General features: G+C 39.9%; 1 protein-coding gene across 1 annotated transcript in view; it reads right to left on the bottom strand.

Moving 5' to 3' along the window:
* Window positions 1-16,290, bottom strand: part of LOC121957120 (ras-related protein Rab-26-like) — a 67,673-nt gene extending 51,383 nt beyond the window's left edge. Inside the window, exons 1-2 of the mRNA XM_042505638.1 lie at window positions 15,729-16,290; window positions 13,757-13,867 (exon numbers count right to left, since the gene is read on the bottom strand). Of these exons, the coding sequence (XP_042361572.1) occupies window positions 13,757-13,867; window positions 15,729-15,917 (300 nt within the window). The 5' untranslated portion in view covers window positions 15,918-16,290. The remainder of the gene's footprint in view (window positions 1-13,756; window positions 13,868-15,728) is intronic.
* Window positions 16,291-17,222: the final 932 nt, after the last annotated feature.

Below are 17,222 nucleotides of genomic sequence, written 5' to 3'. Positions count from 1 at the left end.
TTAAAAATCCCAATGGTATGATTTTAAATGTCATAATAATAGCATGTTTTTTTTTTTTATATCAGATTACATCAAAGTGAATAAGGGGTTGGTGATTGTTGGAACAGTGGACCAACTAACTAGTATTTGTCTGTTTAATAAGGGAAGTAGATGTGAGAGAATTGCTTTTCTCCATCTTACCTAAAGTAGCAATCTCGGCGGTCTGGTGCGGGAGGAGGAGTAGCAGCACAGCACGCTAATACATTCATATAATGTATACCCCAGTGGAATTTTAGGAGGGTATGAAAAATTAGATACTGCCCAAGTCTAATCCTCACTGCTCGATACCACTCAATCCCCCTAAATCTTACACACTGCTCCTTTAAGACATTCAGTTCTTAAAAGCCCTAAAATGAACAGAAAGACCACAGACACTATATCTGTGAGTAAACAGAGAAATGTTGAGTCACACCTCCTCTGTGTCCTCAGCATCAGAAACCGTAATGTCTAACTAAACTGAAGTGATGGATAGACCAGCCTTTTGCCAACAGTTGAAGGAACTCCATCAGCATCCCTCAACTTGTCAAAGCAACAACCTCCACTTCTCTGGTGCTGTCATCAGCTCGATTTTGGGCCTTGCTGACCTACAACGTCAATTTAAAGAAAAGCTAAATCAGCCTTAGCTTTGTGCAAAAGGAAATTCAGCCACTGGGTGATTACTACCTTAAGTATGTGCATACACTTGTACCAAAGGGCATCTAGTTTTCCAAATGAGTTGCAGCAATTATGTGATGACTAACATCCACTTGTTGTGTGAGTCACTCTCTCAAAAAACATGCTGTTTAAAAGGCAACGATGACCTCATGCTAATCTGGACAAAGAGATTTTCAGCCACTAAACACACTTCAAAATGCATTGTATAATAATCTGTTCTATAAACTCTCACACATCAAAAAAGCAACTGGCAGTGAGTGTTTGGGGGTGTAAAATGCATGCACGCATGCACACGCACACACGCACACACGCACACACACACACACACACACACACTGAGTCTTTTCCAGTAAGGGATGAAGTATGAAGTAAAGAGAAAGTGATTCATATCACGCTCGTCCTAATTTAATCTGTTTCAGAGTGCCATCGCTTAGAATGGACTGGCTCATGAGTCAGTGGTGCAAAGGATGATGGCTCACTCAGCCTGCACGAGTATGTCTGTGAATGCATGTGTTTGAGTTGTATCAACTTTCAATTAATTGGATGATTATTTCCTTGGTAAAAAAAAAAATGCACACAATATCCTGCAACACAAGGTAATGTCATCAGATTGTTATATGTTTTGGTTTTTTTTTTTTAAACCCCAAACGTATTCAGTTTACAAGTGGTGGAAGAAGCATTCAGATCCTTAAAGCCGGAGTTGGTAACTTTTGTCATATTTGGTAAAACTGTCACCACATCCACAAAGTAGTGTATGAAACAGATAATTGTGAAGAAAAAAAATCATGTTCCACTGCCTCCTTTCAGTGCTTCTTATGGCATTTGTCAGAATCTACTGCAGTTGAAGGAAAACAATCAGAGCTGGGGAGTCTCTAGCGCAGCTGTCAAACATTTCAATTACTGCTTTTGACCTGTGGAAAAACTGGTAAACTAGGCTCCACTGGTGAATCAAGATGCACACACCATGGTTCTCCTTTGCAGTTTACCTTTTAGGCCTTTTTCACACTGTATGCATTGGAGCAAATAACTGCCTTCAAATAGATCTCCTGCATCCAAAAACATGGTGACAAGTCAGCAGACAATGCCAGTTTTCACGAAAAGATTTTTTTTGCCAACAGTGATGTAAGAGAGACAGCTAACAAATGTCTGGCTCCAGTCAGAAGAGAGAGACAGATGTATAACAAGAGCTGTCTGCTTGGATCTCCCCTGGTTCATTAACAGTTGCCACATCTGTTGAGCATTGTCATCAGTGTGAGTTTGTATGTTGTGTGTGCATATGTGCTGTGTGTGCCACTGACAGCCACGAAATGTGCTGCTGAATGTGTGACCGAATGGGACTGAACAGAAACCGCACCAGTATCTCACTTCAGGATTTCACCCAAGTGAGACAGACAGCCATCCGCCATCAATAATCTATTGATGGAGAGATTCATATTTCATAAGAGACTTTTAATGTTTAATATCTTCACCTAGCAAACATACTTTTACACACACACACACACACACACACACACACACACACACACACACACACACACACACACACACACACACACAGAATTTCAGGAGCCATAGCCTTTTTTTTTCATCATCTCCCCAGAGAGGTAATCAAAGTGAGATAATCTCTTTTCCTCATCCTCATCTTCTTTCATTTGAGATCAGTAAATTCACTATTTCAAACATTTTCAGTCCATTTAGCCACTAAGCTGTTATCAATGCTATTGACCACATTATAAGGACTCAACCACTGCAACCATGAAACATTGTCACCAGAGGGGTGACCAAACCACGGACAATACATCCCTCTTGATGAATCGCGTGTCGAGGTAGGATGATTGGCTTGGCATTATGGGGGTCAGAGGTCAGGCAAGAAATCTATGTTTACAGCTTCAATTTCGGGTAGTTTGACAAAGAACATCAATAATGTCGGAGCCATGTGAAGATACGGCTTCAAACATTTGTTGCCTCTTTGAACATTAAATGGATCACTTCCTTTGTAGATTTGCCTGAGGAAAAGGAAAATTCTTTGTAAGTGTGAAAAACCACAAATGGAAAAGCTTTCATGTACTGTGTATTAAAGCCCCGCCACACAACTTTGCCTGTTTTAACTTAAACACATAAAATTAACATTTTTGATATGGATCCCTCAAATTTGGCTATTTAAGAGTTTTCACCGGGAAACATACTAAGCGAAACATGGTGAAAGACATGTCTGTAAATCAGCAGACACAATTTTTTGAGCATCAGTCATTTCACAGCCCCTGTGAAATGACTGTGAAATGACACAGTCTCTGTGAAATGACTCAGAATTTGATCCACTTGGTCCGATAACATTTGGAAAGTCTACCGCAGCCACATGATTAGGGCTGCAAATCTTTGGTCAGAGACCCCCAGTCAATTGCTTCAAGTCGAGCAGTCGTTGGACATTTGTGATCCGTTGTTAGTGCTATTAGCTTAAGTTATGTTATACTTGGCATTTTAAGGTTTTTGGCTTCATGTGCTACTGAGCAACTCCCAAAAAATTAATCGGGGCACCTCCTCCACCATAAACAGTTCTCTTTATACATCCACCATCTGGGCTCAGTCACTTCCATGTTTGCTTGTGATGTCAGAACAAGCTTCAACTCTAGGCCAAAAAATGTCACCTTTAACTCACTAACTTTAACAACTATAGAAAACAGTACAAAGTCTATCACCAATGTTATATTCACCTTGGAGCCCTGATATATCTGTGAGCTGAAATCAGGCATTAATACTTGCCCTGCTCACAAGTAAGTGGCTCAGTTGAGCTCCAACTCCAAGTTGAATAACTGGTATCTAACATCAACTACAGACCTTTATTTACACGTAGAGCGGTAAATTCACACTCACTCCCATTTGCCTTTAGATGAGGGAGTGTGGGTATCCATGTACTTCCGCTGAGGTGATGGATCCAATTAAAATCTCATGTAAATTAGATGCATGGAGAAAGCTTCAGTCTACCATGTACATCATGTATCCTTTCAGGTGACTGGTTTCATCATTATAACACAATATATGCAAAAATATTCTGACACCTTTAACTCCTTATTACATTTTCAAAGACATGTAGCATGAGACTTAAGTGTGTTTTGGTGGGTGTCTCCTTCTGTGGTTATTAGAGTGTAAGATTTACAGGGGATTTGGCCCCTGTGTGACTTGATTAACCCTTCCTGCACCTCTCTGCTGCTGCTGCTGCTGCCTCTATCTCATCTGCTTTCTCCCTGCTCTGGCAGCTGGAACACACACATCCTCACTGCTATGGAAATGCACACAAACACATGAATCAAGACAATCTTGAGTATTGCCCACTCAATAAGTATATAATTCAAGTCTATTCTGCTAATAAATTGATATTATAAATCAGTCATGTAACAAACTCCACTGGTCAGCTCACCCAAAACAATGGAGGTCATTGAACACGTAAGTGACATATTTTGTTTAGCTGCCGTATCAGTTTTATTAAGGTACAAAAATACATAAGTTAATTCAGAGCAGGTGTTCTCTTTTTGCAAAAGGAAATCATCCTATCATGTTATTTGGCTTTGATCCCAGTTAATTGGTGATGAGATTAAGCACGTTGTCTTGCCTAGGGTATCGAAGGCTGAAGGTCAAATATTTCTACCATTTATTTTGAATTCCTCTTTCATGCTGTAATGCTCTTATATTCAGGAGCACAGCACCAAAATGAATCCCCCCTTGATGTTATCTTAAAATCAGGCTACAGAAATCTTGAGTGAACATTTTGCAGGCTCCTGACTCATAACCCCCCACCCCCACATACATACTAATTACACCCAAAAATAACATCAGAGGGAAGTGAAATCTGAATCAATGGGGCTGTCTGTTATGTGTGAAATTCTCCCGTTTTGCTTAAAAAGTGAAACTTGATTTTACAGGCTTCAACTCCGAAGTGTGAAACTTCTGGTCCAACTTGTAACACACAGGAGTCAGAGTGTCAGTGAGTGTAAATGAGGAGGTCACCCCTCTGGGAAAGCAGGGAGGATAGTGGAGGAGGGCACTGCAGGATATTATTGAGCAAAATATGAATATGCATATATTAAAAAAGCAAACAGCAGATTTTTTTTTTGTAGTGGGGGTGTGGGGATCAGTAAATGTTATTTCACACTCATGATTGTATGTACACTGTGGCTTCCTATACTTTGCTCATACTGTTGATCATTCTCCTTTTTTGTATTTCTATAGAATATTTTGTAATTAGATTTACAGTGTTATAAAAATAAAGGTATTATCCATATAATTGTTATTTTTCAGTATTTGTTTTCTATATTTAGCTTATAGAATGATCCCATCCTTTGTTTTATTTCAGCTTTCACACTGGTGCAGAGCAACACTGAGTCTGACCTTCGTAATTTATCCATATTTTCAAGCATAGGCTATACACTGCATTGATTTTAATAACTTTAAAGCCTATTTAAACTGTGCACTGTGCAGAAGTATCAGACTGGGTCCCAGTCTCGGCAGATGCTCAATATTAAATGACAGATTGGATGCAAAAAAAAAGTGACTGACGTCAGTGTGCCAATATGCAAACCAAAACAATGCTTGCATGTTATGTTAAGCATTGTTTGTTAGCATGTTAGCATCATTAGTTTTTGCTAATAAGAGCCTTTGTATTGCGCAGAATTTGTCATAGAGCATAGTAACACAAACTATGGGTCACTGCAGCTGCAAACAAAGTGAGGTGGGGGGCTTCTTCCCTTCTCCCTACCCCTTCCTCAACCCCCTTGCTTGGATCACACGCTTGTCTTTCATTTTGATCTTAACTACATACCTGTTTGTGACTGGATATTGCACAGTTGTGACATTATCGAATTGACAAAATCTGCTCATAGACAACCAGACATACAAACACCTGGCAAAAACGTACAGCTTCTGTGGTTGTTACCACTACAAAAGAATGGACCAGGACCATTTGCCATGATGACATCCAAATGGCTCAAAACAACCATCCTCACACCGGCCTGAATCTGATATCTGAAGCACAGCTCTTAGATTTTTCTCCTGCCAGCCATTAGTCAGTGATGAAGTCAAGCCGATCCATTGTAATTGATGTAGCGCTGCAAGTGTAAATGATTAAGATAAAGGTCTTGTGTACGATACAGACTACAAACAGGGGAAAATGAATTAGTATGCCAGGTGTGATCTATGTCTCTTAAACCTGTCAGGGTCGTTTTATGGACCGCTCTTAGATAGAGTGCTCAAGGTAAATCAATGGAAAAGGGAGGCGGTGTTGCGATGTCTCATACAGTATGTCCTGGGCTGCAGAGTGTGGTCTGTGATAACTGACTTCATCCCCAGAATGTAAGATATCTGTTCATCCTCGGGGGTAAATTATCTGTGACCAACTCATTGGAAAAATTTTAATAGTGTGGTGCCCAACGCATGTCACTGTAAGTTGAGATATGGCACATTTTTTTCACACATCAGGCAGGAGAGAGGAGGGACTGTCACTGAGGTCAAGGTTAGTCATGTATGATGATTAGTGAGAGGGTGTCACGTACACACACACACACACACACAACAAACTTTTGAAAATCTTGGGTACTAGCCAGCAAGAAACACTCAAAAGAAAAACCATCAGAAACCAAAATAAACCAAATAAGATGCAAACAAGAATTGAAGATAAATTAAAGATATTTCACTCAACCTCATTGTGTCCCCAAAGAAAAACTCAAGGGAAGTCATTACGATGTATCATCTGGAAACATGAAAGGGACCCTATGATTTTCGTGATGTGAAAAATCGTAAACAACTGTAAAATGTGTTATATTGTGACTATTGTGATATTTTAAAAAATTGGGAGCTTTTTTTCACAGCGCATAAGCTGAATGAACAGAAAAAAAACTATACTGCTATGTTTTGTTGTCGTTTACAGGCGCGCTGCCTCTGTGTGCTTCTTGATGTGTCAGTGTTTCATCAACAGCAGGGCTCAGCTCTCACACACACCGGTGGCAGGGCTGACAACACAGAGGAATTATTGAGTTGGTTGTTGCCAAGACTTTGCTCTCATGGAAATGCAGGCGAAGCCTAGCTCAACCGCAGTACTCTGTTTGCCGAGGTGGATCAAATTCGGTCCTCCGGTACTTCTTGGGTTGTCCCCAGGCAGCGTTTGATTTTTCTACATCACACCAGCCACTCACATCTCTGAGGTCAAACTGGCAGCTGCCACTTAAGCTGGAGTGCCCCTGTAATTTGAGCTGTAATTGCATTGAAACAGCCTAGGACAGCCATAACAGCCATAGTCACATGTATGATTATGTCTGCTTTCAACATAAGGTGTTACCAAGCATAAACACCTGTATGGAAATAATATTATTGGATTATTTGCACAAGAAGTATAACACACATTACCTGCAACCCTTATAAATTAGAAAATTCCACTAAATTGTGAGGGAAATTATTTAATTATTGAAGTAGTGCAATGTTTTGCAATGTTTTGTTTGGAATATTGGGTTATAGAATTGTCAAAATTGTATTAATCCTCCGCATGATTAGACCCTCTTTCTTATGACAAAAAAAAACGAAAAGGAAAACACATAATTTTGGAAAAGATAGAGCTGAATCTGGAAAAAAATGTAAATTGATTTAATTAATTGGGCTCTTTGTGGACATCTAGACAAAATTTTGTGCCTATTCAAAGAATTAGAATCACTACAAAGCATCTTCCTCCAAGGACCTTAATTGTCTGCACAAAGTTTCATGGCATTACATCAAACAGCTGTTGAGATACTTTAGTCTGGAGCAAAAGGGATTGGATCAACTAACAGACCATCACTAGAGGCCAACAAGACCCAAAGTTAGATGATCTATCAACACAGGCAGCATTCAAGAATCCTTCTTCCTAAGTCAAACAAGCCATGTTTTTTGTGCACAGAGGTGAAATTTGTGATTACATAAGAGGTCTGTCACTCGGGGAGCAAAACACATAACTGACAGCTGAGAGCAGCTCTGTTGTCTCTCAGCAGAGGTGGGAAGTGCCGCACTTCCCCCCCTCCACTGCATTTACGTCAACTGATGGATTGAAGGATTACTTCTCTCCAGTGTGATGGTGTGAGGTAGATTCTGAAGCGAGAGAAAGGAAGAAAGGTTTTTTATCTGCCACATCGGAAATGAGAAGGAGGCTTGTTGGAGTGATATTGTTAATTGGCTTTCCCTCTGAGCATCTCTCACTTCTACTTCTTCCCAGTATGATTTCCCTCTTTGTCCTTTTCTCCCTCACAATAGCCCTCAGTTTGACTCTCAAAGACATTACACTTTAAGCTTTGTTTCCAAATGAAGATATTTTAGTAGAGTCCTCTCTGAAGCTGACAAAATTCTTTTTCAGCTAATAACATTTAGGACTCATTCTGTTTATAGCTAAGATAAATGCATCAGCATCTCTGCTGCTCCTTGTAATTTTGGAATCTAGCTGAGAAAAATATGGGTTTTTTTGAGGCTACAACATTTACAAGAATAAACAACACATCGCACATTAGTTTCAGCTAAATTCTAAAAAGCAATCCAGAGAGGAACGTGACAAAAAAATGAGGAAACTAAAAGAATGATGGATGTAGACAATTACAACATAGAGACATGGTTCCTCAGTGTGTGTTTATCTGATTGCATCAGGTTATGTATTTAAGTGTTTTGTCACAGATTGGCAGAATTGGTAGCCCTGTACACTAAATGGCACCCCTGGCTAGAGAAGAGGTTCAGCACCATGGACAGTTCCTACCATACACTGTAGTTCTATGCCCATGAGTTGTTTCTTTTTACAGAAACTGTAGTCTATCAACATAAACCCCAAAAGAAATGTTTAGTACACACAGTTCAGTTCAGTTCAGTACAGTTCTTCTTAACAGGGTTAGTCTGGATCTATCTGTTTGTTTTGGTCATCAGATACCATCGAAACAAACAAATGAAAAGATCCCACTGCATGTAGCCACAGCCTGATATACAGCTTACGTCACACTGTCGCACTTCATTATGATGAACTTGGGCACTGTGGTTAGAGTTTCAGATTTTGTTGGTCCAGTCCAGTGTGGAAAATAGTCCCCAGCAGCATGAATCAATGGGTTTGGGCCTAAGTGCCACAGACAAGGTGGGTGGGGAAGTTTTGAGTGAATAACTAATGCATTCATGGTTTTAGCCTTTTCATGAGATTTGTTGACAGTAAAAATATTGAATAACACAATGCGTCTTAATAATGATTGTAGACCTACCAAAGTGAGAACTTTCATCTAATAAACATCATTACAGTTCTATCGTCATGTCAGACTAATGGGGAAACTAATGGACCTGAAATGACTGTGTCTTACTGTCTGATACCCACACAAAGCTCAAAGGCCTCAGATATTTGAATATGCACCAAAAAAAATCCAAAAAGTCATCATAAGTATCAAACTGTTTAATGTTTGTAAGCTCTTCATCTTTCAAATTGAAAAGATATCTCCTGTGGCACAACATCTTCTTTTGTTTGGATAGTTTTTATGCATAAAGGTCCATTTCAATTTGAATCACACCACTTTTCATATTTTAATGATTTCAATGCCTCTAATCTCTAATTATCTCCTAAATTAAATTCAGTTATACAGCGTTGATGTGTGTTCTGCAGAGCCAGATAAAAACACAAGCTTAGAGGAGACTTCTCCTACTTATTACACTTTGGAAAGTAATGCAGAGCTACTCCTGATTCATGTCATAAAAGAGGCTACAGTTATCTTCCACTGACATGGCATGAACTTAAAAGTGACATAAGGTGATTCTTAGGTGTCCATGCACGTTACACGTCCATATTTCACTTAACTTAAACAACAGGCTAAAACATGGAGAACACACCAGAGGTCTTTTTCCGCCCTTAGAGCAAAAAGCAACACACAGCACCTGATGTCTTCCACACAGCGGTTATGACCTGTTATTGATGCAAAAACAAAAAGAAAATCATCAGCACTCTGACTCTCACAAGCCAAGACTTTTATGAGCCACACAATCAAACACAAAGAAGCTCTGCCCTCTGGTTAACCTCTAACTTCACCCGTTGGTTAGCACCTGCATTTACATGGCAACTGATGACCTGGACATAAAGCATGGTAGCTTACAAGTGTGCTGTATTCTCTCGCTTCTCTGGTGAAATTACGCCCTTTTTCTGTGTTTTCACTTTTCACATAGCACCAGTTTCTGAATCATTTGTGTCTCCCCAATGCAGAGACAGACCATTTTTATGAAAACTCAATCTTTCCAACAGTGAAATACTTTTTAAGCACTTTTATTAAAAGATAAAAAGTTGTATGAAAACTCTGTGAAAACTGACCTTAACTTATAAAAAGGTTATACATTATAATCCTCAACCAATCCAATAATCTTCTACAAAGTGAGATTTATTATCTCTGGTAGGTGATAACTATAATATAAAATAAGCAGTGCTTCTGTTTGATCTCCAGAGGGGAAGTCACATCCAGTTTTCAAAAACATGCCATAGCCATAAATGTGCCATGGGCTGCATAGAATCAGATATATTTTTTTATCAATGTTAAACAGTAATTATAAATAAGAATGAGACTGAGAAAAAGATTAGAACAAGGTCTACATGGATTTAATATGATTAGGTGTCGTCATCCTTTCCACTCTTTTCTGTATGAATTTACGGTCCTTGCATGGAGACTTTATAATCAAATGCTATTTGTGTGGAGCTATATTTCTTATTCCAACTTCATGTACTTAAAGCCTAACAAGGCACCCATGCAGCTCTGTAATCCTGAGAACATGCTGAGGCTTAGACAAGATGAGACTACAATAAACAAGAGGGTGAAGAAAACACAGCATCTCGCTGCAGCTTTGAAGTGGGAACCGGATCAAATCCCCATATGAAGCAAATTGCCTGTCTTTCCCACCAACTAAAAAGGGATCAAAACTGTCTTTTGCTAAAAATAACAATCACTCTCTGTGTCTCTCTCACTGTGTGTCTTACACGGAAAGACAAACACGGGGAATGTTGTTGTTTTCCTATTCTTAACTTCTCAAACACTCTTTAGAAGATTTTTGCAGTCGCATAAACGGTAACTTAACATGAATAGATTCACATAAGTGTGTTAAGTCTGTTTAAGAGTCATTCTGTGTGAACAGTGAGAATAAACCTAAAATTTAAATAAAAGAACAACATGGCCTTAACTATACAGTTTGGCTGTGGTAGGATACAGGATTTTGTATTTCACAGAACTGAACCATTCGACAAGAAGCCGAAATATATAAGAAAATGGGATAATAACAAAATTATTTATGTCACACAGCCCTGTGCTACACTGCAATTAAATAATAAGTCAATATGACAAAAGCGCAGACTAAGCACTAAACTTTATGAGTTTTGTGCTTCCTCCTCCATTAGTAGTAAATGCAGCGAGCAGAGATCGCTGATGAAGGCCTCTTCTTTGCTTTGATAGGCCTAAATGTACATCGGGACTACAGGCACAGTGTTATAAGAGACGTTACATAAGTAAATAAATCAACTGCTCATCCACCCACAAACTCATCCAGCCCACACACAGAGCTATACAATGGTTGGTTACTTTAGTTTAAACACACACACACACACACACACACACACACACACACAGTGGCAACCCATGCGAGTATGCCTCTCAAGAGTATAAAGATCTAATGTTGCACTTACACTTAATGCAATGGTGTTAACTTTAAACAGCATTTTTAAACAAGTTAATTGACCACGATAAGTGGGGGAGACGGGCTGAGGAGAAAGTAAAGATAAAGTTACATAGCAAGTTTCGAGCAAGCTCAGAAAGTGTGGTGGAGGAACAGCAATTGTCAGGCACTTGCTGAAAGTGATCAGCAGACCTTTAGTGGTTAATAATTTAATCAGTTAATGGGTTAGTTTAAACCTGGCTGCTCCCATCAACATCAAAAACTGAAATCTTGGAGAAGTCATACACCACAAACTGAGGCACTCAAAAACAGGTTAGTTAAAGAGTAACTAAATAACTTGTACACATCAAATTACAGGTCTAGAGGAGTTCTACTGCAAAAGTATAAAGACTTTTATAAAATCTTTTGAGGCTTCAGAGGGAGCTGCACAATGTCGGTACAAAGTTTGCCTCTTGAGTCAGTCAGCTGGGGCTGAAGACTACAAGTTTGACAATGAAAAAAAGTGTTGGTTTGGAGTTAGAAAGAAGTGAGGTCACCAGACCTTTGATGCTACTCATCTCTGCTAGAGGATATGTCAGCTGCTGCTAGCAAAACACACCAAAATCTCTGACTAAATGTTTGCAGTTGAGTTTCATTGTTGGTAATGTAGGCAGCAAGGGACAAGGACATAAATCTCACTTTTTTAAAAATAATTCTATTCAACTCAAAGTGCTCTAATGGCATGTAAGCTGCACGACTGAAGTTACCAAAGCATCAAAACACAACTACAGCTTTACACATACAAACAATAATCATCAATCAATTGTACAAAAGAAAAGAAAAGAAATCCCATGGACAAGAGGAGCTGTAATGTATTGTTTTGCATGTGTGAGTATGTTTCTGTGTTTGTGCTACTGTGTGTGTTTGTGAAACACCAGTTTTCAATCAATTAACCTAATGTGGCAATTAGTCACTTTGTTAGTATGCAGGTTGCAGCAGAATTAGCCATAATACTTTGGAAATAACAGCTTTGCAAGACAGCCAAGCTATTACTGACGGTTTTCAGGGAATTGTCAAGCATGTAGATTTTTGATGTGCCAGTTTCCTGTGGCATATCAGGCACTGGACATTTTGGGAGTCATCTTTGTAAAATTTTGAAACTGTTCAGGACACTTGACTTTTTTCCAACATCTTGTTAGCGTATCACATGTGGCTCCAGTAAAACTGTCATGGTTTTAGTAGCGGTGGACTGCTGGTGACATTAGATGAGAGTGAGTTGGAATCACAGATCTATCTGCAGCTGTGTTCACACTACGAGTGACACAGCAACAGGTTACGAGTCTTTTTTATAAGGAAGCAGGTGACATGAAGCTACAAACTGACAACGGACACAAACAACAGCTGAGCGGGGCTGAACTTTTTTCAACGCTCCAGTGCAACCATGAAGCTTCAGTCAATCATGTTTTTATTTCTACCTGTGGTACTATGTTCCCTCTAAGTCAGCTGACAGTATGCCAGCTTTCTGTGCATTGCTATGCACACAGGGACTCAATGGGGCGACGAAATGTGTCGTTAAAATTGGGCTCAGATGATCAAAGCATCGATATTTTGTGCTAATGTTCAATTGAGATGCTTTGTGGCAAAAAGCAGAAACACACAAGCTGTGTCGCATGTGGTATGAACAAAGCACAAGTTTAAATGCCCTTGTCTGAAAATAACCAATAATCAATGCTGATGCATAATAAATAATGTTAGATCACTTTTTTTTCCATTTATGATTTATTTTGGATTTTTTTGGGTGGTATAATAACCAGTATAATGAACCATTCAAATACTGATTTGGACGTCAAGTACCAACAGTCAAAGCTTGGGAGCTTTTGTTTCGGCCCTACATGAAACTGCTGCATGAAAAAGCGGAGCGATTACAAGTTCAGTGAGCACCCAGGGCTGTTACCGCAGCCGACCCTGTGCATGAGGTCACCGTAGAGCTGGAGAGAAGCAGCCGTCTCTTTGCGCTGCACTGAGTGCTGCTCTGCTCTCTGAGCGACCGCCTGTCTCTCTCTCTTGGACACCTGAGTGTGATCATTAAAAAGATAGACACTTTCTTTCCTGGCTGTCCATGTGGGACTGCAAAACTGGCACACCAGAGACACAGCTTTTAACCAGGGAGATTAAAAAACTAAAGCATGTCAAACTAATTTAAGAAATCAATATCCTATCTTGTTAGACTTCCAACACAGGAAATACTCATAGCTCCGGGGCATATAAAGACACTGAATAGAAAAAAAAAATCCCATTAGTTCAAATGGCCCCATTTTACAAAAGGTATTAAACCTGTCAGTGTGTTTGCATGTATGTGGATGATTTGTCAGGTTTTTTGTTTCTGGTTTCACTGATTAAAACTCACCCTGAAGTCGATGCCCACAGTGGAGATGAAGCTGCCGGCCAGGAAAGCACCGTCTTTAAAACGGACCAGAAGACACGTCTTCCCCACACCTGAGTCTCCCACCAGCATCACCTGCACAAGAATACAAGAGGGAGAAACTCAGCCAGGAATAACTGAAGGGCTGAACGAAGAAACACACACCAAAAAACACGCAACCAGAGATATAAGGGATAAAACTTCAGACTGCCTGGCTGATCGATAAAGGTAAATGTCAGACTAAGCTGAAATAACGAGCATAAAAAACACACGTAGGAGCATGAATAAGAGGGCGATTTGCTCATATGTTTAATTTTATATCTGTGTCTGGTTGTTGGTCCCCAGGAAAAAAAGAACATTTGAATCATTCAGCTAAATTTGGTATTTTGGTGTGTGGCCAGTGAAGAGGGTGTATGTGAATGAGCGTGTGACTGCTCATCATGGCCACCCAGTGGATGTCCTTTCTGCAAGTGTGTGAATGTACACAACCATCTTGAATGCACATGTGTGCGCACACAAAATCAGACATGCTTGAGCTTCATTCCTGCTCTTTTTATCCCAAGCTGTGATGAAGTTAAAGGTTTGATGTGATTACTGTTATTGTGTTAGCTGTGGGACTGTGATGCCCCAGACCCTGGAAATCAAAGGGTCTCTTGGGTGCACAGAGGGAGCAGAGAGGAGATGAAAGACAGAGGAAGAAGAATGGAGGGGATGTAACGGGGTCAGATGCAAAATGTATTAGGGTAATCTGCATGAAGATCACGCCCTTTGTTTCCCTGTGCACCATATTTCAACTTAAAGTCTCTGTTTTTTTAATCACTGTGTCCGTTTTTCTTTTTTTCTCTCATGCCCTCACCATGAAACACGAGCTAAACATTTGCAGGAGTGTGCAGGAGGAGGCACCTGGTCTCTCCCTGCCCTTAGGTTGTTATAAATAAAATGCAATCAATTTTCTCACTGACTCAATGTGGAACAGCGATCAGAGGGAACAGTAAATGCTACACATAAAGTCAGAGAAAGAGATACTGATTAATCTCTGCAAAGCTCCACGCTTAGGTAGCAAAAAGCTACAGGTGGGATATTTTCCAGAAAGCCTTACAACATTGAATCAAACATTAAAGCTATGGATCTGGGAAGAATTTGAAGGGAAGATGATTGGATTTTTGCCTGAACATGTTGTCAGATCACATAACAAAATGTAATAACACTGGGGATATAGTATATCTTGCTTTAGCCCAAGCTGAAACTGGAAAAAGTGTCTTTTTTCCACAACTGTTCATATTTTGGCTGATATTGCTATGTAAATAGTATTCCACACATCTGACAAATAACAATGAACTTAATGAGTGTCCACAGGATTGCATGGAACAATTATTCCAGTTGTTTTGCATAAACAGCAACACAAAACATCGTGTACCCGCATCAAACAGCTGCTTCAAAAACACGGAGTAGGTGGCACAAGCCCCTTGAAGCTATGTTGGGAGTACACACTGAGATTCTGTGGGTGTGAATCTGTGTTTGTGTTGTGGTGAGGTGACAGTTCTCTACTCAGAACGAGCGCACTAAATCGCTCACTGTGAATGCAAACCCAGCAATGTGTGCAGCAGAGCAAAACGCATTCAACCAGTTGCACATAGTGATTTGTTTGGTGGCGGTGTGCACCTTTCCGAGTTATCGATCGTGTATTGACACAGCTGGTGGCAGGAGCTCGCTGCTGTTTAATGAATAAAGGCGGTTGTAAAACGAGTGACAATGAAAGATGAACAGGGAAACGACATCAAAAAGAATAATGCACACCAAAAAAATACGTACTGAGTGCATTCTTCTTCTCTTACTTATATATTTACGCCAAAAAGTGTCCATATATCCATTAATAGTGCAAAATGACAGAAATTAAAGCGCACTTCTATGTTAGTTGCAGTTTATTGCCTTACATACACTGAGCGCCACATCTTACCTTGAAAGCGATGTCATAAAACTCGCTGCTGTTGCTGATGGAGGGTCTGCTGGGATGGACCACGCCGTTCATCTGAACGATGCCTGGGCTGCTCCTCGCAGCTTTCCCGGCGGTCCCCTTCCCGGTGGGGCTGCCCGCAGACGGACTGCTGCTCGCGGCTTTGCCTTTGGCAGCCTTCTTACGAGACATTTCTCAAAGATTTCAAAAGCAAACAAGAAAAAAATAATCTTCTGAGTGGCTTAAAAGTTGCTGCAGCGAAGAACTTAAATTAGCAGACTTGTTTTTCACCTGCGCGTTGAACGCATGTTCCTCGCCACCTCTTCTACTCAGAGCAGGAGTGAAAATTGTCCCGAAATGCGAGAAAAAAAACGCGCTCGCTTCCGTTGTTGTTGTTGAGCCGCTTCCTGCTGCTGACAGCTTGCTCTTTTCAGGACAACCGCCTGAGCAGTGCGCGCTGTGGCGGCAGCAATATGATGTGATGTGGCAGAAAACTCCACCTTGAGCGCAAAACAGTCAGGACACAGGGGCGCACTGTAGAGAAAAGCCCCAGCCTCTCATCTTCACATTATTAACTCACTGCAGCCCTCAGAGACAAATAATATGGGTTGTTGTACAGACTGTGGTAACTTTAACCACGTGACTTTGCTGTATAATCAAGAAGGACTATCACTGATGGTTATGAGGGCACAGGACGCTGTTTATGGTGCTGAAATCCAGCTGCATTTACGTCACTGTGTGATACTGTTTTGAGAGGATTTATTTATTTATTGTTATATTATTATCATTATTATCAAGTGTTTCTGCACTAATTTTTTTTTCTTGCAGAAATATGGTTTATGGACTGCATTTGGTGCATTTAGAGCGACCTCTTTCAATAAGGCTCACACACTTTGTGATATATTCTGTAAGAGTGACAAGTATATTTTGATTGATTATGTTAATGGTGACGTCATATAATAGCTTCTTTTGCGTATAATTTAGATGAAACGACCTATTTCATTACTCTAATTCATTATGAATAAAAGAAAGTAAGGTTTTAGGTTTTGTACAGTATCGATGGTGTATGTGAGCACGTGTGTGAATGTATAGGTTGCATGTTTGCATGGACATGATGTGTTTATGTGTAAGCAATTATTTATTCATAAATTCTTGTATGCGTAAATGTGTTTAATGTGGACTATTGAAAGATTAGCTAATGAGCTTAAAGAGATCCAAAGAAAAATCTAATAAAATCAGTAACGTTTTAGATAATATATTGCATAAAGCCAAGAAATTGCCAAATCATTGGTTTTAGCATGAACGCTGTTTATATAATGTGGAGGAAAAACAGAGGAAATGGAAAGAGCCACCTGTGGAACGGAGAAACGTGCTGGAGATGTGATTTCAATAATGCAACACGAGAGGGCGACGTAAGAACATTAGATAGAGAGTCACAGACGCAACAGAGAAAAACAGGGAAGTAAAGTTAGACACTATCCATGATTTATACCCTCC

Source organism: Plectropomus leopardus, chromosome 17 (genome assembly GCF_008729295.1).
Source record: "Plectropomus leopardus isolate mb chromosome 17, YSFRI_Pleo_2.0, whole genome shotgun sequence".
NCBI classification, from domain to species: domain Eukaryota; kingdom Metazoa; phylum Chordata; class Actinopteri; order Perciformes; family Serranidae; genus Plectropomus; species Plectropomus leopardus.
The sequence above is the reverse complement of the archived record's forward strand: the minus strand, read 5'-3'. Positions and strand labels throughout refer to the sequence as shown.